Source organism: Nicotiana sylvestris, chromosome 7 (assembly GCF_000393655.2).
Source record: "Nicotiana sylvestris chromosome 7, ASM39365v2, whole genome shotgun sequence".
NCBI lineage: Eukaryota > Viridiplantae > Streptophyta > Magnoliopsida > Solanales > Solanaceae > Nicotiana > Nicotiana sylvestris.
Genome location: NC_091063.1, coordinates 9725339 through 9751019, shown reverse-complemented (window position 1 = coordinate 9751019; position 25681 = coordinate 9725339). Strand labels below are relative to the sequence as shown.

Below are 25681 nucleotides of genomic sequence, written 5' to 3'. Positions count from 1 at the left end.
GTCTCTACGACTAGATAAGCCTAAAATGCGGAAGATAAACCAATTTGCGGAAGAATACAATTTAAAATAGAAATAATATAATAAAATAGAGTTTAAAAGTGCCGCTCGGCATACAAAATATAACTCTCAAATCTAATATATGTCTCTCCCAAAACCCGGAAACCCATGAATCACAATCTAAGAGATGCATAAGAAGCTCTAACTCCAAAAATGTCTAACAAAAGGGAAGTATTGAAGGGCTATACTATTACAGAAAGATAGAAAGAGACTCCTTAGTCTGCGGACACGACATGTATGCCTCAAAGTCTCTACATAAGCGTCTCGCCTCAGGAATGATAACACTGAGGGAAAGTACTTGGATCTGCACATGAAAAACATGCGCAGAAGGGGCATGAGTACACCACATCAGAACTCAGTAAGTGCCAAGCCTAACCTCGGTCGGGTAGTGACGAGGAAGGTCAGGGCCCTACTGAGGTTAAATAAAATACAAAGTATAACAGTGTAGAACAAGACAATATAATTAAGTGCAACGGTAAGAAATAACATAGAATAGAAAGAGCAACAACAACTAGAACGGAGACAAAATAATCACCGAGGGAACACAGCTCAACACAAAGATAGCAACCGGGGATCTACCAGTATACCGTCCTGTAGCCCCCAAATGTAAATGTCCAGTGGATCTCTAGGGTGGCGTCCTGTAGTCCAACACATAACGGGGATCTACCAGAATCCCGTTCCGTAGTCCCCAAATGTAAATACCCAGTACTAGAGGAATCTACCGGGTGTAGTCCCGTAGTTCCATATAACTGTGCATGGGGATCTACCAAAATCCCACATCTGTAGTCCTAAATAAACAGATAAGGGGGATCTACCGGAATCCCACATCCGTAGTCCCAAATAAACAGGCAAGGGAGATCTACCGGAATCCCACATCCGTAGTCCCAAATGTAAATACATAGCATCAACATAGAAATATATTCAGCAAATGTCAGTTTCATATTAAGGTACACAGGTAATTCTAGTCTAGCATGTTGTACAGAATTCCGGTAAAACAGTTTGAGCAAATAAAGCAATTAAATCACTTAGGCATACTTTTCTAAGCTAACAACATGCTTAAAGTGCAAATAATATAAACAGGAAAGGAAACATACTAGTAGTTACTTAAAGAAAATCAGATTTCCAACAATTAGCATAAGTACACACTCGTCACCTCACGTACAATGCATTTCAATTACCAAATATACCAAGTCCTAAGGGGAAGGTCCCCCACACAAGGTTAGGCAAGCCACGTACCTCGAACCGGCTAAAGTCAACCCGAAACCACGCTCTTGCCATGAGTACTCGACTCTAAATGGCCCAAATCTTTTCAATTCAATTGCATAATGTAAATAACACTTCAAGTAACTGATTCTACAATTAAATTCTAAGTTAATACGCAAAATTAGGTAAAATAACCAAGATGCCCCTCGGAACCATGTCTCGAAATCGGGTAAAATTTATATTTTCAGAATCCTCATACTCTCACGAGTTCATGCATACCAAAATTATCCAAATCTAAGGTAAAATTTCCAATTAAAAGTCGAATTCCAGGTCTAAGAACTTTCTTCCAACTTTTCCTCAATTTTTATCTCCAATCCGAAATTAAATGATGAATTCATGTTTGGATTAATGGGTTACAAGCAAAAAGGAGTTAAGAATCGTTACCCAATCGATATCTCTGAAAATCCCTCAAAATCTCGCTCAAATTCGAGCTCCCAAGCTTAAGTTTTGATAAAAATGGCTAAACCCTTGTCACACCTCCTTTTTGCGCGCCCGCCCCAAAGGGTAAAATGCGCGAGGGAGTTTTTCCAATTTAAGTGACAATATTCGAAATGGGATTATTTATTTAATTCAGAGTCGCCACTTGGGAAAGGTTTGGCTTTTGGTGTCCCAAGTCACCGGTTTATCTTGAATCCCAAATCGAGGAAATTTTCGACTTTCCAAATGAAGTCTGCGAACCAGAAATTCTAAGTAAGGAATTCTGTTGACCCGAGGGAAGGTGTTAGGCACCCTCGAATCCCGTGGTTCTAGCACGGTCGCTTAAATTGTTATAATGGCTAAATATCTGATTTAATACGTGTTATAACTTATGTGCTTTTATTAAGTTTAAACCGCTTTTATTATTATTATTTTTATAGAATTGCAACGTCGTAAAAATGCATCTCGAACCACGTCACAATCAATGCACCCGTGGTTGTTAATACATTCCGACTCCGTTGAGATTTGAATTTGGGTCACATAAATGCGCACCCGAATTTAAGAATGTAATTTAATTAAGTCGCGCCCAAAGAGTCTAACGCGTTATTATCTTTGGGGAAGACAGTTAAATTCACTAAACAGTCCATCCCGAATTCTAAGTATTTTATTACGACCAATTATTGAGGGCCCCGCAATTTGCATTTTTTTTTATTTGGCGAGGCTCGTCTCATTTTTTGAAAGGATAAACCTACAACGAATACATTTTCTATTATGTTTGTCTCTAAAAATGAAGGAAAATACACGCTAATTAAATTAACATGTTTGGCCAGCTCCGGCCTCTTATTAATTATCAGATTAATTATTTATGAGGCGGGGAGTTGTTTCATGCCTTATTCCATGAGCGAACATGCTTTTAGTTTAATAAAGAAAATTGCATACAAGATTAATAAAATGCTAAACTCACGCTAAACATTCTTCAAGTTGAATTTAAACTAACTTATTTAAACTAGATTAATGGAATTAACTACTAGATGATACTACTAATGGTATTCGAACACTGCCTAATGGAATCCGAGTTTGACAGAGTTAGCTCAAATGACTTAAAACTATATTGCATTTTTTGCCAAATTAGAAACAACCTGCCTTACGTATTTAAAATAGGAATAGAGATGAGATTTAGCTATCGATATACTAAACACCTGTGCATTCCATGTCATACAAACAGCTAAATAACTAAGATCACAGTATTAAACAAAGTAAGTTTCAATTAAGTACAAGCTACCCAATGTATTTTCTATTGAGCTACAAACTAAAGAATTACACAAATCTAACAACATTTATAAAGCTGTAAGTACAACAACAAATGATTAAACTCCTTCGCATCTTTCATTTCATGTTTTTACTGTTACATCAGTGTGAGATTCAAATGTGTACCTGGAAAGTGCTTACAATTGAAGAAGAAGAAGGGTCAGTAGAGCACTAGTGGCATACACACAGCAAAACAGTATGTTCGACAACAACAGAACCAGTAAAACGAGCAGTGACAACAGCAGCAATCTCAAAGACAGATTAAACCAAAGAAAAAGGGCAGTAGCTTGAAGAACAATGCCCGAAAAACCAACAGTCAAAACAAGCTGCTAAATGAAAGCCCAGCAATACCAAAAGATCACAGGCAGAGGCAATAAAATAGTGATTTCTGATTTTTGGATGTTTGAGCAGAAAAAAACAAACTCAAGCTCTTTGATGTGGAACCTAGCTTTAAGACCCTAAAGTCCTCGAAAATTCTCTCTTTTCTGATTTTTGACTCTTGATTATCTAAATGTTATCAAAACTCTCTGCCCCTCACTCCCTCTATTTTCTGATCTCTTTTTTACTCTTTAAACTTTTGATGTCTGACCCCCTAAAATCAGTGGAAACCTTCTGTTTTTATAACCAAGAATCAACCCATTCCCCAGCCTGTTAAAAAAAACTGAACTCCCCCCATGTTCTCTTTTCTGTTTTTCTACTCACAAGTTAAAAGAAAAACCCTCCCCATGAGATTCCCCCTGACAGCCCCCTTTTCATTGTTAAAGTGGTCTATCCTTTATTAAATTAAGCAAGTATGGGCAGCATGAGTGTGTCCTGACAGCACATGCTGTCCATTCTACTTTAATTCATTAACTAACAATGCACATGCTGCCCAAGGTCCAAAATGAGTAAACATGCCATCAATTCAAACTAAATTCTGAAATCTATACTAAAACTAACAGCTATAACCAATCCTTAAGTGATTTTGATTCAACTAAATAGGCTAACACACAGAGTAATCAATTCTCTAAAGCCTCAGTAAACAAATCAATAGTACGAGTCAGATTAATACCATTCCAAACTGGAACTAATTGACGACATATATCGAATCGACTACGCAAATTACAACACATTCAATCAATACCACATGAATCAGAATCGAACAGTATTAACAGGGGGTTCAAATTGTACTGTCAAAACAAAGAATGGCCCTAGGAACTAACTAATCGATCGAAACTCATTTCAATCGATTATATAGTTAAACACATACACTCATCAATGAATAGAGAAAAAAATTCGACCAAATAAAAGGTCCGGGCAAGGTGGACAGAATAGTCGACACAAAAAAATGAAAACAAATCTACTAACATTTAAACACATGAACAAACATTAACAAAACAAACAACATGAACTGGCAAGGAAAAGAAAAAGAAAAATACCTTAAAGAACTGAAAATCAGACGACCATGTCTCGGATTTTGAATCAAACCTCTTTTGGGGTTGAACGGACTTTAATCGAAGTGTTCTCAACCGAGAACACTTCGGTTAAGGTCTATTAGACCCCAACCCTCCCGTTTAAATGGACAAAAACCTCAGATTATGGATTTCTAGGGTTCTTAGGGCGGATTTGGGACTCGGGGTTTTCTAGTTAGATTCGGACCAAACCAAGCTTGGTTTGGTCACGAGGGAGGTCAGAGGGGTACCTGGTATGGATTTGGGGGGGGGGTGGTTGGCATAGGTTGGGGTCCGGCTCGAATCTTCAAACGAAGATTCGTGACGGTGGGGGAAGATTCGAGACATATGGTTTGTAGATCCGTGTTCAGGGGGTCGAGGTGTACTAGGAGTGTTAGTCTGGTGGTCACCGGCATCGTTGCCGCCGGATTTACGGTGAGGGAAAGGGGGGGCGGCGCTAGGGTTCTTGAGGATGTCTGAGAATGGGACGATGTTGGGGAGGGGGGTCTGGCTTAGGGCACGGGGTGAGAGGGGAAGGCTTATATACGGGACGGGGGGTTCAATTGTGGCCGTTGGATCATCGATGATCAACGGCCTTGATCTTTCCACTTAAGGGGACGACGTCGTTTGGTCTCAGAGGAGACTGCGTCGGTTTTTGACGGGAATGGGTAGGGCTAAGGAGGCGTGTTGGAGATCGTAGTATTGAACAAGATGGACGGCTCTGATTGAACATCTTTATACGACGTCGTTTGGTGAGGCCATAGAGATCAGGGAACCGGACTAGGTCATGAAATGAATTGGGCCTGATCCTTGGTCTCAAATTTGAGCCCAAATCCGGATTTTCCTCAATTTAAACTCATTTCTCTTTTTTCTTCTTTTAATTTCTAATTTAAACACAATTCCTAATTAAATTGTAAAATCAAAAATAAAACTACACAAATATTAATTAACACTTAACAACAATTATCACACACATTAAATATTTAATTAACATAAAATCACTCAATGACAACAAATAGAATAAAAAATACATATTTTTGTGATTTTTCCTTTTAAAACCAAATTATGGTTTGATTAATTCCTAATAGTAGAACGATATCCTAAACTTACACGCGACATATATTTTTTTGTATTTTTATTTGACAAAACTAAACAATCACACACAAAACTACAAATAACTACCAAAAATTGTACAACAAGACCATTTGTTTTATTTTTCGATTTCTTTTGGAGTAATTGTCGTGTAAACAAAAATCACGTGCTCACAGCTGCCCCTCTTTGTCCGAAAACATGCGAGGTTTTCGTGCAAAGATAAAGTGAGCGGATATGAGCAATTTTTGCCCGTTGGACTACTCCGTGTGAAGCACATTTTTGAAAGATTTGACCGAATCTTTGCTTCAAAGATTTCCTACATATCCTGGGCTAAACATGAATCAGGTCAATATAGTTCGGGAAACTTTGGTAGCTGGGACTGCCATGGGATTGCAATGCTTGCTGTTACTGCTGCTGCTGTTGCCACTACTGCTTTACCGACCTCCTTATTACAACCAAAGGAAATTGAAACTGAACTAACTACTTATGCCTGCCAACCACTAGTTACAAGATTCCTATCTATAATTCTTTTGCAACTTGATCTTGGGTCTTAGCTGATTCTTCTTGTAGACTTCGATCCGAATCTTGATGCTCGCAAGTTGTAGGTGCTTGTTTATTTCTGCAGTATTGAGTGAAACGGGATTGGCGGAGCTCGGGAATTTAATCAAATTTTGAGCGACCTGCCCTTTGTTTGTTCCAATATTTGGGAACATCTTCTTTTTGTTCTTTTCTTCTTTTCTTTATTCTGGATTGAGACTCAAACCGTAGGTCATCTCGATCCATGCGCCTCGAGGTCAGACCTGCTGAGACGACAAAACAAACGAACGAAATTTTCTGCCCCAGTTTCACTAGGAAAATTTCGTGAGTTAATTGCCATAAAATTCTACAGGATTGATGAGGGGATTGTAAACCTCTAGTCTAAAAAGCGCAACTCAGGGATTGGAGCCCTAACGTCGAAAAAGGTAAAAATGCACAACTCAGGGATTGGAGCCCTAATGCTAGCTAAAGGAAAGTTGTTCAACTCAGGGATTGGAGACCTAATGCTGGCTTAAAGAAAAATTGCTCATCTCAGGGATTGGAGCCCTAATGTCGGCTAAAGGAAAGTTGCTCAACTCAGGGATTGGAGCCCTAATGCTGGCCTAAAGAAAAATTGCTCAACTCAAGGATTGGAGCCCTAATGTCGGCTAAAGGAAAGTTGCTCAACTCAGGGATTGGAGCCCTAATGCTGGCTAAAGAAAAACGCTCAACTCAGGGATTGGAGCCCTAATGTCGGCTAAAGGAAAAATGCTCAACTCAGGGATTGGAGCCCTAATGTCGGCTAAAGGAAAGTTGCTCGACTCAGGGATTGGAGCCCTAATGTTGGCTAAAGGAAAGTTGCTCAACACAGGGATTGGAGCCCTAATGTTGGCTTAAAGGAAAACGCTCAACTCAGGGATTGGAGCCCTAATGTCGGCTAAAGGAAAAGTGCTCAACTCAGGGATTGGAGCCCTAATGCTGGCTAAAGGGAAAACGCTCAACTTAGGGATTGGATCCCTAATGCTGGCTTAAAGGAAAACGCTCAACTCAGGGATGGGAGCCCTAATGTCGGCTAAAGGAAATGTGCTCAACTCAGGGATTGGAGCCCTAATGTCGGCTAAAGGAAAGTTGCTCAACTCAGGGATTGGAGCCCTAATGTTGGCTAAAGAAAAACACTCAACTCAGGGATTGGAGCCCTAATGTCGGCTAAAGGGAAAAACGCTCAACTCAGGGATTGGAGCCCTAATGCTGGCTAAAGGAAAAATGCTCAACTCAGGGATTGGAGCCCTAATGCTGGCTAAAGGAAAATGCTCAACTCAGGGATTGGAGCCCTAATGTCGGCTAAAGGAAAGTTGCTCGACTCAGGGATTGGAGCCCTAATGTCGGCTAAAAGAAAAATGCTCAACTCAGGGATTGGAGCCCTAATGTCGGCTAAAAAGAAATATAGGGGATTCTAACTAACCCTCTTTTTTTTGAATTTTCTTCTTACTTCCCTTTTTCGTTTTTTAGTATTATTATTATTTTTTCATTTTTTGTTTAGTAAAACGCATGAGAGAATTTGGGGAAACTTCCCTTTTGGGTTGATTCCTGACTGCAAAGCTGTTTCTTGCATTCACGCATTTATTTTCCTTTTGGGCGGCACCTGCTTCTTGCACGGTTGTTTTGGATCGCACCTGTTTCAATTTTCCAAACAAAGAACAATTGTCAGTTTGAAAATGGTGTTTGGTTCGGTGGCCTTGATTGTTTCAATTGCTTGGTCCCGTCCTCATTCCTGTTGAGAAACTCTGCCGTCGATTGGATTCACAAGCGATCCCCTTTAAAACTGATCAGACTCGCATTCCCGAATTTTGCGATGATTTGCCCATGTAAGGCTTTGGTTCTTCCATCCCATTCTCCTTGGGGATTTTTACCGAGGCAGACTCAGTGGGGATTTTTACTGGGGCAGACTCAGTGGGGATTTTCATTGGGGCAGACTCGTTGGGGATTTTTACAAGGGGAGACTCTGTGGGGATTTTTTTACAAGGGGAGACTCTGTGGGGATTTGCCGGATTTTTTTTTATTCTACTTCGAAAGCAATCAACATCATGATCAGTCGGGATTGGACTGACGTACCACTGAAGCGGGGTATTTTCTTTACTTCCTACTAAACGGAGCTCCGTGAAACCAGTCCTTCCACCTTTTCTTTCCAGCATATTTTGGAATTTAGGTTTAAACGAAAGGGATTCAAGGAAAGGTAAAACAAAGAGCGGAGAAAACGAATTTATAAAGAGAAGTGTCCCTTTAGGGACAAGAAAGACTTATCTGAGGCAACATGCTGACTTTAAATTGACATGACATGCTTTTTGGACTGGATGCCCGACACTCATGAACTTGCATTTCCTCATGAACCAAAATGGATCTATGTTTCCGAACCAGGGAACCTTGCCAGAACTTTCTGAGGTGGAATCATCTTTTCGGCCAACAACGCCCTTGGCGGGTTTTCGCTAGTCGACCTTTCTCATTTCTCTTCTCACTGTCGCCTGATAGCACTCTTTGCGAGTTTTTTACTAAACAAGCTCTCTCATTTTCGATTTCTCTACTCCCGTCGCCTTATGGTGCCCGAAGGTTTTCACCGACAAGACTCTCTCATTTTACTTCTCTCAATTTTAGAATGTATCGGCTTCCAACCATGATATTTCTTGGTTTCCCCTGCCTTTGGCAATTGATCCGAAGGACTTGTACTTGGTAAAAGAATTGTGGATGAAATTACAACTTTGGAACCATTTGGTGGGCCCCAGTTTCAACTTCAGGGTAAATTGGATTTTATTTTTGGTGTGACTGAACCCTAGAGAGAGGCTGCCTATGTATCCTTTCGGAATCAAGTCAGACGTAGTTCAAGCTCAATCAATGTTTTTTTTAATCAGGTATCCAAAGAAATGTAACCGGCTCAAAGGGCTTGTAGAGAGATAGTGTTTGGATAATGGGAATAAAACCTTCATCATCTCAAATGTGCCAAGACATCACCGAAGTAAACTTAGACATAGTACCTTTTGACTGCATCCGCATTCACTGCTGTTTCAGGATCATTTCCTTTAATATCACCCAGATACAATGCTCCTCTCGGCAATATCTTCCTGATGATTTACGGGCCTTTCCAATTCGGAGCAAATTTTCCTTTCGCTTCCTGGTGATGTGGCAGAATGCGCCTTAATACCAGTTGACCTACTTCAAAATTCCTGGGTCGTAATTTCTTGTTGTAAGCACGGACCATTATTTGTTGGTACAACTGCCGGTGACAAACCGCGGGCACTCGTTTCTCGTCAATCAAAGTCAACTGCTCCAATCGAGTCTTAACCCACTCGCTATCTTCAATTTCTGCTTAGACAATGGTTCGGAGCGAAGGAATTTCTACCTCTGCTGGTATCACAGCCTCAGTACCATAAACCAACAAGTAGGGGGTTGCCCCTACTGATGTGCGTACTGTAGTGCGATATCCCAGCAAGGCAAAGGGTAATTGTTCATGCCATTGTCGGGAACTCTGGATCGTCTTCCTCAAAATCTTCTTGATGTTCTTGTTTGCTGCTTCAACAGCGCCATTGGCCTTGGGCCAATAAGGAGTGGAGTTCCTATGCGTTATTTTGAACTGTTCGCATACATCCCTCATCAAGTGACTATTCAGGTTTGGTGCATTATCTGTGATGATAGTTGCAGGAATACCGAAATAATAAATAAGATTTGAATGTACAAAACCCACCACAGCCTTCTTAGTGACCGATTTGAGAGTGACAGGTTCTACCCATTTTGTGAAGTAGTCGATAGCGACCAATATGAATCTGTGTCCATTTGAGGCCTTTGGCTCAATCGGACCAATGACGTCCATGCCCCAAGCAACAAATGGCCAAGGTGCAGACATGGGTTGCAGTTCTGTGGGAGGTGCATGAATCAGATCGCCGTGCACCTGACACTGATGACACTTTCGAACAAAACTAAAACAGTCCTTTTCCATGGTCATCCAGTAATTACCCGCTCGAAGGATTTTCTTTGCTAAAACATACCCATTCATGTGGGGCCCGCATACTCCTACGTGTACCTCATGCATGATTCTTCCTGCCTCCTCGGAATCAACACATCTTAACAAGTTGAGATCCAGGGTTCTTTTATACAATATTTTGCCGCCCAAAAAGAAACCACTTGCATGCCGCCTAATAGTTCTCTTTTGATCTCCAGTAGCATGTTCGGGGTATTCTTGTGTCTTCAAGAACCTCTTGATATCAGGGTACCATGGCTGGGTACTTGATCCTGCCTCGACTACATTACAGTAACCGTGTCTTTCCCTGATTTGGATTTCCAAGGGATCGACGTGGGCGTTGCCTGGGTAAGGTAACATTGAAGCTAAGGTGGCAAGTGAATCCGCTAGTTCGTTGTGATACCGCGGGATATACCTGAACTCTATCGATTTGAATCGCTTGCCGAGATCCTCCACGTGCTGTCAGTAAGGAATAAGCTTGACATCCCGAGTTTCTCATTCACCTTTGGCTTGCTGGATAATCAGGTCAGAGTCCCCCATAATCAATAAATCTTCTACATCCTGATCGATCGCCATATGCATGCCCATGATGCAGGCTTCATATTCAGCTGTATTGTTCGTGCAAAAGAAGCGAAGCCTAGCTGTAGCAGGATAGTGCTGACCAGTGGGTGAGATCAAGATTGCCCCAATTCCTACACCTTTGGCATTCACGGCCCCGTCAAAGAACATCTTCCAAACATGAGCGTTTTCCGAGACTACTTCTATGGTGTTTATTTCTTCATCTGGAAAATAAGTACTTAATGGTTGGTATTCCTCATCAACCGAGTTCTCGGCCAAATGATCCGCTAACGCCTGGTCTTTCATTGCCGTACGAGTGACATAAATTATGTCAAATTCAGTAAGCAAGATTTGCCACTTGGCCAGTCTGCTAGTAGGCATTAGTTTCTGAAATATGTACTTCAACGGATCCAACCTGCTTATGAGGTAAGTAGTATGAGCTTGGAGATAATGTCTCAATTTTTGAGCGACCCACGTCAAAGCACAACACGTTCTTTCCAACAAAGTGTACTTGGCCTCATAGCTAGTGAATTTCTTGCTTAAGCAATAGATCGCCTGCTCTTTCTTTCCAGTTATGTCATGTTGCCTGAGGACACAACCGAAAGAATTTTTCAAGACTGTCAGATACAAGAACAGAGGTCTCTCTGGCTTTGGCGGGGTCAAAACTGGAGGATTTGAAAGATATTCTTTGATCTTGTCAAAAGCTTCTTGACACTCAGCCGTCCATTTGATTGCTGCATCCTTCCTCAATAGCTTGAATATGGGCTCACACGTGCTAGTTAGCTGGGCAATGAATCGACTGATATAGTTTAACCTGCCCAATAGACTCATCACGTCTTTCTTCGTTCTTGGGGGAGGTAGATCTCGGATAGATTTTATCTTTGTTGGATCTAAATCGATACCTCTCCTACTTGCTATGAAACCCAAAAGCTTGCTCGATGGGACTCCGAAGGCGCATTTAGCCGGGTTCAGCTTCAGGTCGTACTTTCTCAGTCTCTCGAAGAATTTCCTCAAGTCTTGGACATGATCGTCCTGGGTCCTGGACTTTACTATCACGTCGTCCACATACACCTCTATCTCTTGATGCATCATATCATGAAAAATGGCAGTCATGGCCCTCATGTAAGTTGCCCCAGCATTCTTCAAACCGAATGGCATAACCCGATAACAGTAAGTACCCCAAGGTGTAGTGAAAGCGGTTTTCTCGGCGTCTTCTTCATCCATCAACACCTGATGATATCCAGCATAACAATCTACGAAAGACTGTATCTCATGTTTGGCACAATTATCAACAAGGATGTGGATGTTGGGCAATGGGAAATTGTCTTTGGGACTCGCCCTATTCAAATCTCGATAATCCACATATACCCGAGTCTTCCCATCTTTTTTCGGCACTGGAACTACATTCGCCAACCACGTAGTGTACTGGACTACCCGGATTACTCCTGTTTTCAACAGCTTGGTGATTTCTTCTTTAATCTTATCACTGACATCAGTCTTGAACTTTCTCTGCTTCTGTTTAACTGGAGGACAATCAGGGTAAATTGGCAATTTATGCACCACTAGATCAACACCTAATCCTGGCATGTCATCGTATGACCAAGCAAACACATCTTTAAATTCAAAAAGGAGTTGAATTATCGCGTCTCGCGTTTTTGTCGTCCGTGTGAATGCTTATTTTGGTCTCTCGAATTTCTTCAGGAGTTCCCAAATTAACCGGTTCAGTGTCATTCAAATTCGGCTTAGGTTTATTCTCAAAGTGTTCCAATTCTCGATTTATTTCCCTAAAAGCCTCTTCTTCGTCATATTCCGGTTCTTGGTTCATTATTTCACAATTAAACAGCTCGTTGGGATCTGGGCGTGAAGTCCGCAAGCATGTCATATTATTTAAAGCCGCATTATATAACTGAAAGGAAAAGATAAAGGAAAAATAGCAAAAATCAGAATAAAAGAAAAAGGAGGAAATACTGATTTTATTCCTTGGAATTGGGAAGATAACAAGGTTTATAATTCAGGAAATCAAAACAGGAAACTAAAGAAAAACATCCGAGTTACATCCTGGGATAACTCGTGATGTAGGAAAGGTGGCAGGACAGATCTACCCGGACTCCTGCCTAGTTGGGAATGGCGTGGCCTCCTAATTCCGAAGCTTAGCATTTGGCCCCACATATAGCATCTCAGCGGTGCTTGTGCCTTCTCCTGGTTGAACCATGTAAGTTTCGTAGAGCATTCCTCTCATTGCCCCATATATCTCTTCGATCTCTTCGGCCGTAAAAACCTCGTCGTCTTCTTCAATGTATTTCGGTCCGACGAAAGTCTCGTATAAATGTGGCAATGGTCAAGGCAGCTTCCAACCCTCATTTTTCCTCTTCTTTGCCCACTCTTCATCTTTTGGAGTGGGTTAAAAACCTATTCCAAAAAGTTTCTTAGTGTAGGGTAAGGTGATGGGTTCTGTTATTCCTTGCAGCGTTCGTCCAAGACCTTTCCTCGGTCTGAATCCATGTAGGATCATTTCTTTAGCCACCATGATTGAGGCGTTGGACAGGAAAGGTTGGGGGCAAGGTCTTCCTTCTTCATACTGCTCCGCTAGCACAACTTCGAAAGCCTGATAAACCGTGTGCTCACTCCCTTCCCCTGCTTCAAGATATGGGATGGATGGGTCCCGATAAATAGATTGCTCATCTTCTCCGTGGACCACAATTTCCCGATCTTCATATTCAAACTTCACCATTTGGTGAAGAGTGGAAGGTACAGCCCCTGCCGCATGAATCCAAGGTCTGCCGAGGAGAAAATTGTAAGACGTATCCATATCAAGCACCTGGAAAGTTATTTCGAACTCCACCGGTCCTATAGTCAACACCAAGTCTATTTCCCCGAGGGTGTCCCTCTTGACGCCATCAAAAGCCCTTACGCAGACATTATTGGGGCGAATTCTTTCAGTCCCAATTTCCATTCTCTGCAGCGTGGAGAGCGGATAAATGTCAACACCTGAACCTCCATCCAACATTACCTGTTTGACGTAGTAGTCTTCGCACTTAACTGTCAGATGTAAAGCTTTGTTGTGAGCCGCTCCCTCCGGAGGTAAGTCGTTCTTGCTGAAAGAAACTTGATTAACTGCGAAGAACCTTTCCGTCATTCGTTCCAGTTGTTGAACTGAAGTCTCAGCCGGTATATACGCTTCGTTCAGGGTTTTGAGCAAGATCTTCTGATGTTCGGCCGACCTCATTAGCAGAGATAGAATAGACACTTGCTCAGGGCACTTGCGTAACTGATCCACCACTTCGTAGTCAGGCATTTTCATCTTTTGGAAGAAAACTTCCGCTTCTTCAACGCTTACAGGCTTCTTGGGTGGGAAGCGCTTCCGTGTGGCGTTGTTTAACTCTTGAGTGTCTGAATATTTTCCAACGAAAGTATTCTCGGGAAGTTCCCCCATGACTTCTCTGCCTTTGTACGTAACCAATGTTCTTTGATAGTTCCACGGTACTGTGGATGGGTCTGTCATTGGCTTCTGTGGTACGCATCCGATAACCACTGGCTCATTTAGCCAAGGTGGTTTAATCGTTCCCCGGACCACATAGGCCCCTTTCGATACATACATTGGTTTTGCCCTTCTGACTTCGAATCTCTGCGGCTTCTCTGATCGACCTCGTGGAATATAAAGAACTTCATTCTTCGCAGGTACCATCGTTACTGTCTTTGTCTCGATCTTTTCTTCGAGCTCAACCATGATAGTACTAATCTTCTTTTCCCCTTTCTCTAGCTTCAGGGCGGTTTTAGGCTTTTTCCCTGCATCGACGATGGCGATTATAGCTTTCAAGGCGGGATCAAACTCCTTGTCCTCACAAATCATTCCAATCAATGACCCATTATTGTGAGTGGGCAACAGATTGTTGGTCACATTTAGGACCTCCTCGTCCCTCAGTACTATCTTTCCCTGCTCTATTAAGTTCTCAACCACCCTTCTCAAAGTCCAGCAATCATTTGTATCGTGCCCTTATGCTCCCGAATGATAAGCACACCTAACACCGGCTTTGTAAGCAGGTGATGCCGGATTGTGTCTTGTTTGAGGGACTAGTTGCAGGAAACCCATCTGGACTAGCATTGGGAACAAGGTGGAATACGGTTCACCAATAGGTGTGAAAGTCCGTCTTCTGGGTGGTTCTTGAGGGCAGAAGTTATTTTGAGGTGGTTGCGGATTATAGTGGTTTCGGTAGGGAGGCTGATTTCTGGGAGGTGGAGCTTGGCCTCGATTGGCTTGTTGTGGTGGCTGGACATAAGGCTGGGTATTCATGACCATGTAGGGTTGAGGAGCATAGGTCACATTTTTGTGGGGGTAGTAATATTGTGGTGTTCTTTCTGGAAAACGGGGCCTAGAATTACGATATTCTCTTGCTTCTGATGCCGCAATGGACGTCTCTTCCTTTTTCTTCCCTCTTGACATTCCTCCGGACCCGCTTTGGACGGCTTGGGAGGTTGCCCTTATGGCTGCCTGACTCAAAATTCTACCCGTTTTCAAACCATTCTCCACCATCTCTCCGATATTAATCGCTTCCGCGAAAGGCTTTCCCATGGCTGACATCATGTTTTGGAAGTAGTCTGATTCTTGAGCCTGGAGGTAAGTAGTGACCATTTCTATCTCGTCCATGGGAGGTTTTACCCTTGATGCTTGCTCGCGCCATTTAATAGCATATTCTCTGAAACTTTCCGAGGGCTTCTTCTTCAAGTTTGACAGAGAATTTCTGTCCGGTACGATGTCATTATTATACTGAAATTGTCTTACAAAATCTATGGCGAGATCATCCCATATATGCCATCGAGATATGTCTTGGTCCATATACCATTGTGAGGCTATTCCTACCAAGCTTTCTCCGAAGTATGCCATCAACAATTCTTCTTTGCCGCCGGCTCCACGCAATTGGTTGCAATACTTCTTGAGATGAGCAATGGGGTCACCGTGCCCGTCATACTTTTCAAACTTTGGTGTTTTGAACCCTAACGGCAAATGTACATGTGGAAACATACACAGATCAGTATAGGAAACACTCTTCTGCCCGCTTAACCTTGCATGTTTTTCAAACTCTGCTCGAGGCTCCTCATTCTTTTTGCCATCACATCTTGCTCAAAAGCTTTGGGATTTTGGTCTTGCCCAGGTGTAAACTCGTGTTGAGGTTGTTGAGGATGAGTGCTGGTGGTAAACCGAGTTGGTTCCAGTAAAAAGGATGGTGCTTGAAATGTGAATGAGGACGAGTCAAAATTTGGCCTGTGCGTAGCGGGTTGTGCCACGATTGGATAGGGCGGTGCGGTGAATATGTTTGCAGCTACATCTATTGTTGACATCCGGGGATAAGAATCAGAGGGTGATCCATCAGAGTGGGCTGAAATGGCCGGGTACCCGAATGGGGTAGTTGGATAGCTTATGGGGACGTTGGAAGTCCCACTTGTCCTGGAGAACAACTCGGGGAACCAGGGATTACACTCGGTGGCTCTTTTCCGTTATTTCAGCCGTCCAACATTTCCAACATGCGGAGCCGCAAGATTCTGTTTTCCTCAGTAGTTGCTAACTCGGGAGTTGGGACGGCTGAGATTGAACTCTCCTCGGAGACAGGAATTGTCGGCAAAGGAATTTCTGAAGACATCTCTATACTTCCCTTTGATCTCGTGAAGTAAGTGTGAATACTCCCTCTCGACTTAGCGACAGGCAACTGAACACTTCCTTTTGACCTCGTGAAGTATGAATGTAAGGCCAGACCTCCACCAAACCAAACCACCTTTTCTAAAAACCTGGAACTTAGCAGCAAGCAAACGGTTAGTTTGAAGCAAATAACAGATAGGTAATCTCACGTTGGGGCGTGATGCACCTATACAGTTAAGTGAATTTCTTCACGTTTGCAACGATGACATGCGTCATTCCGGCTTCTTTTTAGGCTTCCCTTTATTTATCATATATTATTTTATTTATTATTATTTTTTTATTATTTTCATTATTTACAGTTAAAATGTGACCGGATCCGATGAGGATTGCCTACGTATCACGATGCCACGTGAATCAGATCATTACGTAGTTCAAAACAAACAAGTGTATAAGAAGCACACATTTTATTACTGAACAATCTATTACAAACTAACATTTTTTTTTTAAAAAAAAGGAAAATAACAAGGCTTGAAATAAATACAAACTCAACAACTTGATACACCCTGATGTGAAAAGACGGACAGAAGATGCTAAGATACAGACTCGACCTATAAATACATTAAGGTTTCAAGAATTGGCGCTCACGGGGCATCGTTCGGCCTCGCTGCGGTCTTAGGTGTGAGGTCCCTTTCAAGTTGTTCCAGCTCATGCATGGTCTGTTTGACATAAATCATCACTGCCGAGAGAACGGTAATGCTGGTCATGTTTTCACATCGTAGACACCTTCTGATGATGGCATGGGCAATGGTCTTAATCTTATCCCTGGTTTGCCTCTTTTCTTTGAGTAGGTGCTCTATTTGATCATTACGGGCTGTCATAATCCGAGAATCCTAGAGATATTGATTTTGCCACTGCTGAATTTCTACTTCCATTTGGGCTAGGAGCTTGTAGCAATGTCTATTTTCAGCTTCAAAGGTCCGGGTTTGCTCAACCGCCCTGTCCTCAAGAGTGTCCACCTTTTTCTTCAGATTGGCAATGGTTTGCTCGTGATCCCTTTTCAACTGCTGCAGGTACCGGTTACGCTTTTCTGTCCTTCTTGCCCAGTGTGCTTTGAGTCCTGCTATGGTATTTTCAAGATTTTCCGACTCACTCCGGCACTCCCCAATTTCCATTCTTAAACCTTTTATCAATCGTTCATCTGACCGGCTCCTTTGTTGGTTATCAGCGTCTATCTTCATATGTTCGATCCGGGCCCTGAGCATCTCGTTTTCCTAGGTCAACCTGTTCTTTTCTCCCAGATCAGTAGCAACTTGCACGTTGTGCTCATATTTTAGACCTTCGACTTGACGTTTTAATTTGCTGATTTCGACGCGATAGCCTCTTTCTTTTGCTAACCAATCCCATTGTTTTTGTGATGACTCGGCAAACTTCAGAATGTGGGGTCTTTTAGCCGGCATTTCATGTTCAAGTTCTCTTCTGTACCACGCAAGGTAACCTGGCGCCATTCACTTTTGGCCCGATCCTGTACACAAGTATCCGCTTTCAAATATTGACATTCGTTCCAGATCTGGCAGACTTTTGCTTCAGGAAATTGTCCGTCAGGGCTAATCTCAATTGTTTGTGCACTAAGATCTTCCTCGTGTGGCACTATCTGGAATCTCCCAAGTTGTCTCAAAACTCGATATGGCGCGTAAGGCTAAATGCTCTTAAGTCCCATCAGTAGGAAGTGAGTTCTAGCCGCTGGCATATACATGACCTCATCAACAGGCAACCATCCCAGTGTCCACTGTATTTGGCTGGCAGTGAGAGTCTGAAAAAATGAAGTCCATGCCATAACTCCTTCGGGCAGACTGACCTCCTTGGTTCTCGTGTAAAACTCTTCTATGTAAGTTTTCTTTGAGGAACCATGGCTCAAAAGCTCGGAACGATATCATAGATGTTCAGTCATCCATATTTGTAGCAGCAAGTTACACCCTTCGAAGAAATTCCCCCTGGCTTTGCAGGCTGTAAGAGCTCGAAAGATATTAGATACCACCATAGGCGCGAGAGTACTTTCATTCTGAGTGAGCAAAGTACTGACGACCCCGAATATTTTCAGATCAATATTTCTGTCTTTCCTTGAAAATACCAGAAGGCCCAAAAATGTTATCATGAAAGCCACCCGTCTGTGCTCATCCCACTTCTGACGTCTACCTTTGCTGCATAACTTGTTAACCGGATTATTGAATCCTCCTACATGACCATATCTGTCATATATGGAGCACGGATTACAAAAACCTGCGGCCAAATCCGGGTTATGGACCATCCTGGGTATTTTTAGTGAGTCTAGAAATCGATGCACCGTGACAACTCTTGGGGCAACCAGGTATTTTTGCCTTAATAGAAGTTCTGCATTTCCGATGTACCCAGCTATTTCCTCCAGAGTCGGGGTGAGTTCAAAATCGGAGAAGTGGAAGACATTGTGCGCTAGGTCCCAGTAGGTGACCAAAGCTCTTATAATATCTCCCCGAGGCTAGATTTACAATAAACCTGCGAGACCTTTCAGATATTTCTTCACCTCATCTTGCCCTTCAACACCTAGATCATTCCACCATAGCCGCAACTTGACAGGGATTTTAGTCATTATCGAAAAGCGTTCATTTTGCATTGTGCTCATCCTGCACATTTATTAAGGTGACTTAAGCAAAAATGATTTGAATCAAAAATGATTTGACTATATTTTAGAAAGAAAGATTCGGTTTTCGACCACGGCCTTTCAGCACTTTGGGGATGAAGATTTTAAGGCTGTGAGGGTCAACCGATCAAAAACTCTAAAAGATGACCGAAAGTGGCCGTTTATGCAAAATCAGCCTTCCGCCGTCCCTTTCGGGAAGACAAAAACAAATCACTTGATTTATTTATGACTCTTTTTTTTAGTAATGACCCGACATGGGGAACACGGCCTCACAGAGCCTCGGGGACGAGGATCCTAAGGCCATTGGGCAATTTGGTCAGAAAAATAAAAATGACCAACAATGGCCGTTTGTGCCAAGTCAGCCTTCCGGCGTCCCTTTCGGGAACATTCGGCTATCCTTACAAAACGGCATCACCCGACTCATTCATGACGAAATTAAAATTCTAACATTTTGGCAATTTTTTTGAAAAAGGGGAGGTTGGACCCGATGAGGGTTGCCTACGTATCTCGCACCCTGTGAGAATCAAACCGGCGTAGTTCGGGCCGATCAGGAATAGGGGAAATAAACTAACCCCCTTTTTTTGAATAAAATCTTTTAAAGCAAAGGAGAAAATATTTTTTTTTTATTTTTATATATATTTTCTATTATTATTTTTGAAACGAGACAAAACTAAAGAAATATTTTTTCTTTGAATTTTAAACTTCCTTTCACTCTTTTTTTTGAAATTTCGAAAAATCTTTTAAGGAAGTATTCGGACTATTGGTCTAAATTTATGAAAGAGATACTACAAAAGAAAAACATTTTTTGAAATTTTGAATTTCCCTTTTTTTTTAAACAAATACTTTTTGAATTTTGAAAGTGATTAAAAATAAAAATCTTTTTTTATATTATATATGTTTTTTTAATAAATCAAACTAAAAGACAAATTTTGTTTTCATTTTTTTTTTTAAGAAAATTTCTGCGAGGTTTTGACACTACTTGGACATTGGTTTTATTTTTCCAAAATAAGTAATTATCTCCCTACGCTGCTATTTTTCTTTTCCCTTTTTTGAATTTTTTTTTAAAAACCGGTCAGCATGCAGAACTGAAACAAATAAATGCGCAAAACAAATGGGATGCAGCAGGATGGTCTTTTCATTTCAGGTTGCCTGTCCTAGACGAACCTAACCCCTGTGTTGAGTCCCCTATGTCAAATTCAACATGATGCAAATAAGCGTTCCTACTAGGGATCCGGCATGAGGTTTTGTTATACTAGGTTTATAACCTGGGTATTTGTTCTAGACCGTGTACCCGAGCGGACAACTCGAGTCGAGGAGGGGGCTACGTACCGGGGACCCGCGAGATCGTCCGGCTTTGTAACTTGTCCGGCCTCTTTCTTATTTCAGGGTATGACACTAACAGAATAGGGAGTCTTGACCAGCAAGCTCCTCCCCGGAGGTAAGAAGAGAAGGGTTTCAGAACAGTTTATATACAGTTCAGATAATATCAAAGCGGTAAAAGACAACATTTAGCACGTTATGCCAAAACATGTAATAAAGATTAGATAATAAATCCAAATATAACAATTATTCTAAGCTCAAATTCTTGAACCTTGAACAAGAGGTTCTGGGTTTAATCCCCAGCAGAGTCGCCAGAGCTGTCACACCTCCTTTTTGCGCGCCCACCCCGAAGGGTAAATTGCGCGAGGGAGTTTTTCCAATTTAAGTGACAATATTCGAAATGGGATTATTTATTTAATTCAGAGTCGCCACTTAGGAAAGGTTTGGCTTTTGGTGTCCCAAGTCACCGGTTTATCTTGAATCCCAAATCGAGGAAATTTTCGACTTTCCAAATGAAGTCTGCGAACCAGAAATTCTAAGTAAGGAATTCTGTTGACCCGAGGGAAGGTGTTAGGCACCCTCGAATCCCGTGGTTCTAGCACGGTCGCTTAAATTGTTATAATGGCTAAATATCTGATTTAAATACATGTTGTGACTTATGTGCTTTTATTAAGTTTAAACCGCTTTTATTATTATCATTTATTTTTATAGAATTGCAACGTCGTGAAAATGCATCTCGAACCACGTCACAATCAATGCACCCGTAGTTGTTAACACATTTCGACTCCGTTGAGATTTGAATTTGGGTCACATAAATGCGCACCCGAATTTAAGAATGTAATTTAATTAAGTCGCGCCTAAAAAGTCTAACGCGTTATTATCTTTGGGGAAGGCAGTGGAATTCACTAAACAGTCCATCCCAAATTCTAAGTATTTATTATGACCAATTATTGAGGGCCCCGCAATTTGCCTTTTTATTCGGCGAGGCTCGTCTCATTATTTTAGAAGGGTACCCTACAATGACTACATTTTCTATTATGTTTGTCTCTAAAAATGAAGGAAAATACACGCTAATTAAATTAACATGCTTGGCCAGCTCCGACCTCTTATTAATTATCAGATTAATTATTTATGAGGCGGGGAGTTGTTTCATGCCTTATTCCATGAGCGAACATACTTTTAATTTAATAAAGAAAATTGCATACAAGATTAATAAAATGCTAAACTCACGCTAAACATTCTTCAAGTTGTATTTAAACTAGATTAATGGAATTAACTACTAGAGGATACTACTAATGGGATTCGAACACTGCCTAATGGAATCCGAGTTTGACAGAGTTAGCTCAAATGACTTAAAACTATATTGCATTTTTTGCCAAATTAGAAAGAACCTGCCTTACGTATTTAAAATAGGAATAGAGATGAGATTTAGCTATCGATATACTAAACACCTGTGCATTCCATGTCATACAAACAGCTAAATAACTAAGATCACAGTATTAAACAAACTAAGTTTCAATTAAGTACAAGCTACCCAATGTATTTTCTATTGAGCTACAAACTAAAGAATTACACAAATCTAACAACATTTATAAAGCTGTAAGTACAACAACAAATGATTAAACTCCTTCGCATCTTTCATTTCATGCTTTTACTGTTACATCAGTGTGAGATTCAAATGTGTACCTGGAAAGTGCTTACAATTGAAGAAGAAGAAGGGTCAGTAGAGCACTAGTGGCATACACACAGCAAAACAGTATGTTCGACAACAACAGAACCAGTAAAAGCAGCAGTGGCAGCAGCAGCAATCTCAAAGACAGATTAAACCAAAGAAAAAGGGCAGTAGCTTGAAGAACAATGCCCGAAAAAACAACAGTCAAGACAAGCTGCTAAATGAAAGCCCAGCAGTACCAAAAGATCACAGGCAGAGGCAATAAAACAGTGATTTCTGATTTTTGGATGTTTGAGCAGAAAAAAACAAACTCAAGCTCTTTGATGTGGAACCTAGCTTTAAGACCCTAAAGTCCTCGAAAATTCTCTCTTTTCTGATTTTTGACTCTTGATTATCTGAATGTTATCAAAACTCTCTGCCCCTCACTCCCTCTATTTTCTGATCTCTTTTTTACTCTTTAAACTTTTGATGTCTGACCCCCTAAAACCAGTGGAAACCTTTTGTTTTTATAACCAAGAATCAACCCATTCCCCAGCCTGTTAAAAAAAACTGAACTCCCCCCATGTTCTCTTTTCTGTTTTTCTACTCACAAGTTAAAAGAAAAACCCTCCCCATGAGATTCCCCCTGACAACCCCCTTTTCATTGTTAAAGTGGTCTATCCTTTATTAAATTAAGCAAGTATGGGCAACATGAGTATGTCCTGACAACACATGCTGTCCATTCTACTTTAATTCATTAACTAACAATGCACATGCTGCCCAAGGTCCAAAATGAGTAAACATGCCATCAATTCAAACTAAATTCTGAAACCTATACTAAAACTAACAGCTATAACCAATCCTTAAGTGATTTTGATTCAACTAAACAGGCTAACACACAGTGTAATCAATTCTCAAAAGCCTCAGTAAACAAATCAACAGTACGAGTCAGATTAATACCATTCCAAACTGGAACTAATTGATGACATATATCGAATCGACTACGCAAATTACAACACATTCAATCAATACCATATGAATCAGAATCGAACAGTATTAACAGGGGGTTCAAATTGTACTGTCAAAACAAAGAATGGCCCTGGGAACTAACTAATCGATCGAAACTCATTTCAATCGATTATATAGTTAAACACATACACTCATCAATGAATAGAGAAAAAAATTCGACTAAATAAAAGGTCCGGGCAAGGTGGACAGAATAATCGACACAAAAAAATGAAAACAAATCAACTAACATTTAAACACATGAACAAACATTAACAAGACAAACAACATGAACTGGCAAGGAAAAGAAAAAGAAAAATACCTTAAAGAACTGAAAATCAGACGACCATGTCTCGGATTTTGAATCGAACCTCTTTTGGGGTTGAACGGACTTTAATCGAAGTGTTCTCAACTGAGAACACTTCGATTAAGGTCTATTAGACCCCAACCCTCCAGTTTAAATGGACAAAAACCTCAGATTCTGGATTTCTAGGGTTCTTAGGGCGGATTTGGGACTCGGGGTTTTCTAGTTAGATTCGGACCAAACCAAGCTTAGTTTGGTCACCAGGGAGGTCAGGGGGTACCTGTTATGGATTTGGGGGAGGGGGGGTTTGGCATAGGTTGGGGTCCGGCTCGAATCTTCAAACGAAGATTCTAGATGGTGGGGGAAGATTCGAGACCTATGGTTTATAGATCCGTGTTCAGGGGGTCGAGGTGTACTAGGGGTGTTAGTCTGGTGGTCACCGGCATCGTTGCCGCCAGGTTTACGGTGAGGGAAAAGTGGGGCGGCGCTAGGGTTCTTGAGGGTGTCTGGGAAGGGGACGATGATGGGGAGGGGGGTCTGGCTTAGGGCGCGGGGTGAGAGGGGAAGGCTTATATACGGGACATGGGTTGAATTGTGGCCGTTGGATCATCGATGATCAACGGCCTTGATCTTTCCACTTAAGGGGACGACGTCGTTTGGTCTCAGAGGAGACTGGGTCGGTTTTTGATGGGAATGGGTCGGGCTAATGAGGCGTGTTGGAGACCGTAGGATTGAACAAGATGGACGGCTCCGATTGAACATCCTTATACGGCATCGTTTGGATTAAAACGGGAGTTGAATTGGACCGTTAGATATGTTTGATCAACGGTCCAGATCTGATAGGCCTTAAACGACATCGTTTGGTGAGGCCATAGAGATCAGGGAACCGGACTGGGTCATGAAATGAATTGGGCCTGATCCTTGGTCTCAAATTTGAGCCCAAATCAGGATTTTCCTCAATTTAAACTCATTTCTCTTTTTTCTTCTTTTAATTTCTAATTTAAACACAATCCCTAATTAAATTGTAAAATCAAAAATAAAACTACACAAATATTAATTAACACTTAACAACAATTATCACACACATTAAACATTTAATTAACATAAAATCACTCAATGACAACAAATCGAATAAAAAATGCATATTTTTGTGATTTTTCCTTTTAAAACCAAATTATGGTTTGATTAATTCCTAATAGTAGAACGATATCCTAAACTTACACGCAACATATATTTTTTTGTATTTTTATTTGACAAAACTAAACAATCACACACAAAACTACAAATAACTACCAAAAATGCCACGTGAATTCCAAAAAATTGTACAACAAGACCATTTGTTTTATTTTTCGATTTCTTTTGGAGTAATTGTCGTGTAAACAAAAATCACATGCTCACAACCCTCGATTTTGAACTTAAACATTTTGCCCAGGCGCGTTCTTCTTAGCGAATGCGAGGCTAAGGTCGCTAGCACGATGCAATAAAGTTCCACTGGTTAGTCTCCCTCTTCGCGAACGCGATGCCTGAGCCGCTAACGCGACGATCATTTCTCTTCTCCTATGCGAACGTGAGACTGCCTTCGCAAATGTGTAGGCACAAAGTCCCACAGCCTCGCGAATGCGAAGCGTTAATTCCTCACCAGCCCCAGCTCCTTTTTCCGAATGCGAGACCCCACTCGTGAACGCGAAGAAGGAAACCAGAACTGTGCTGCTGCAATTTTCTGCAATTTCTCTAAGTTCCGAAATGACCCGTAGAGAATCCGAAACACACTCGAGGCCCCCGGGACCTCAACCAAACATGCCAACCAATCCTAAAATATCATTCAAATTTGTTCCAACTTTCGGAATGGTCAAAACAACATCAAAACACCTATTTTTCATCGGATTCAAGCCTAAGAATTTCAAAAACTCTAAAAATACGCATTCGAGCAAAAAGTCTATCAAACCTTGTCCGAATGACCTGAAATTTTGCACACACGTCACATTAAACACTACGGAGCTACTCTAACTTCCGGAATTCCATTTTGACCCTCGGATCAAAATCTCACTATCAAACTGAAAACTTCAAAAATTCAACTTTTTGTATTTCAAGCCTAAATTAGCTATGGACCTCCAAAACACAATCCGAACACGCTCCTAAACCCGAAATCACCCAACGGAGCTAACAAAACCATCAGATTTCTATTCCGAGCCCGTCTTCACACTATTCCGACTACGATAAACTTTCCATCACTTAAGCTCTCATTTAGGGACTAAGTGTCCCAAAACTCTCCGAAACTCAAAACCAAACATCCCGACAAATCAAAATAGCAGAAATAAACTTGGGGAAAGTAGTTAATAGGGGATCGGGGTGTAAATTCTTAAAACGACCGGCCGAGTTGTCACATCCTCCTACACTTAAACATTCGTTCATCCTCGAACGAGCATAGAGATATACCTGAAGTAGTGA

The 25681-nt window shown here is 41.4% G+C and overlaps 1 protein-coding gene across 1 annotated transcript; it reads right to left on the bottom strand.

Annotated features, from left to right (window-relative positions):
- Positions 1 to 3216: 3216 nt before the first annotated feature.
- Positions 3217 to 15088, bottom strand: LOC138872732 (uncharacterized). The gene is made up of 3 exons (XM_070151145.1): positions 14667 to 15088; positions 13754 to 14606; positions 3217 to 3294 (listed from the first exon to the last, which is right to left on the bottom strand). Exons 1-3 carry the CDS (start codon positions 15086 to 15088, stop codon positions 3217 to 3219), a joined length of 1353 nt encoding a protein of 450 aa, XP_070007246.1.
- Positions 15089 to 25681: the final 10593 nt, after the last annotated feature.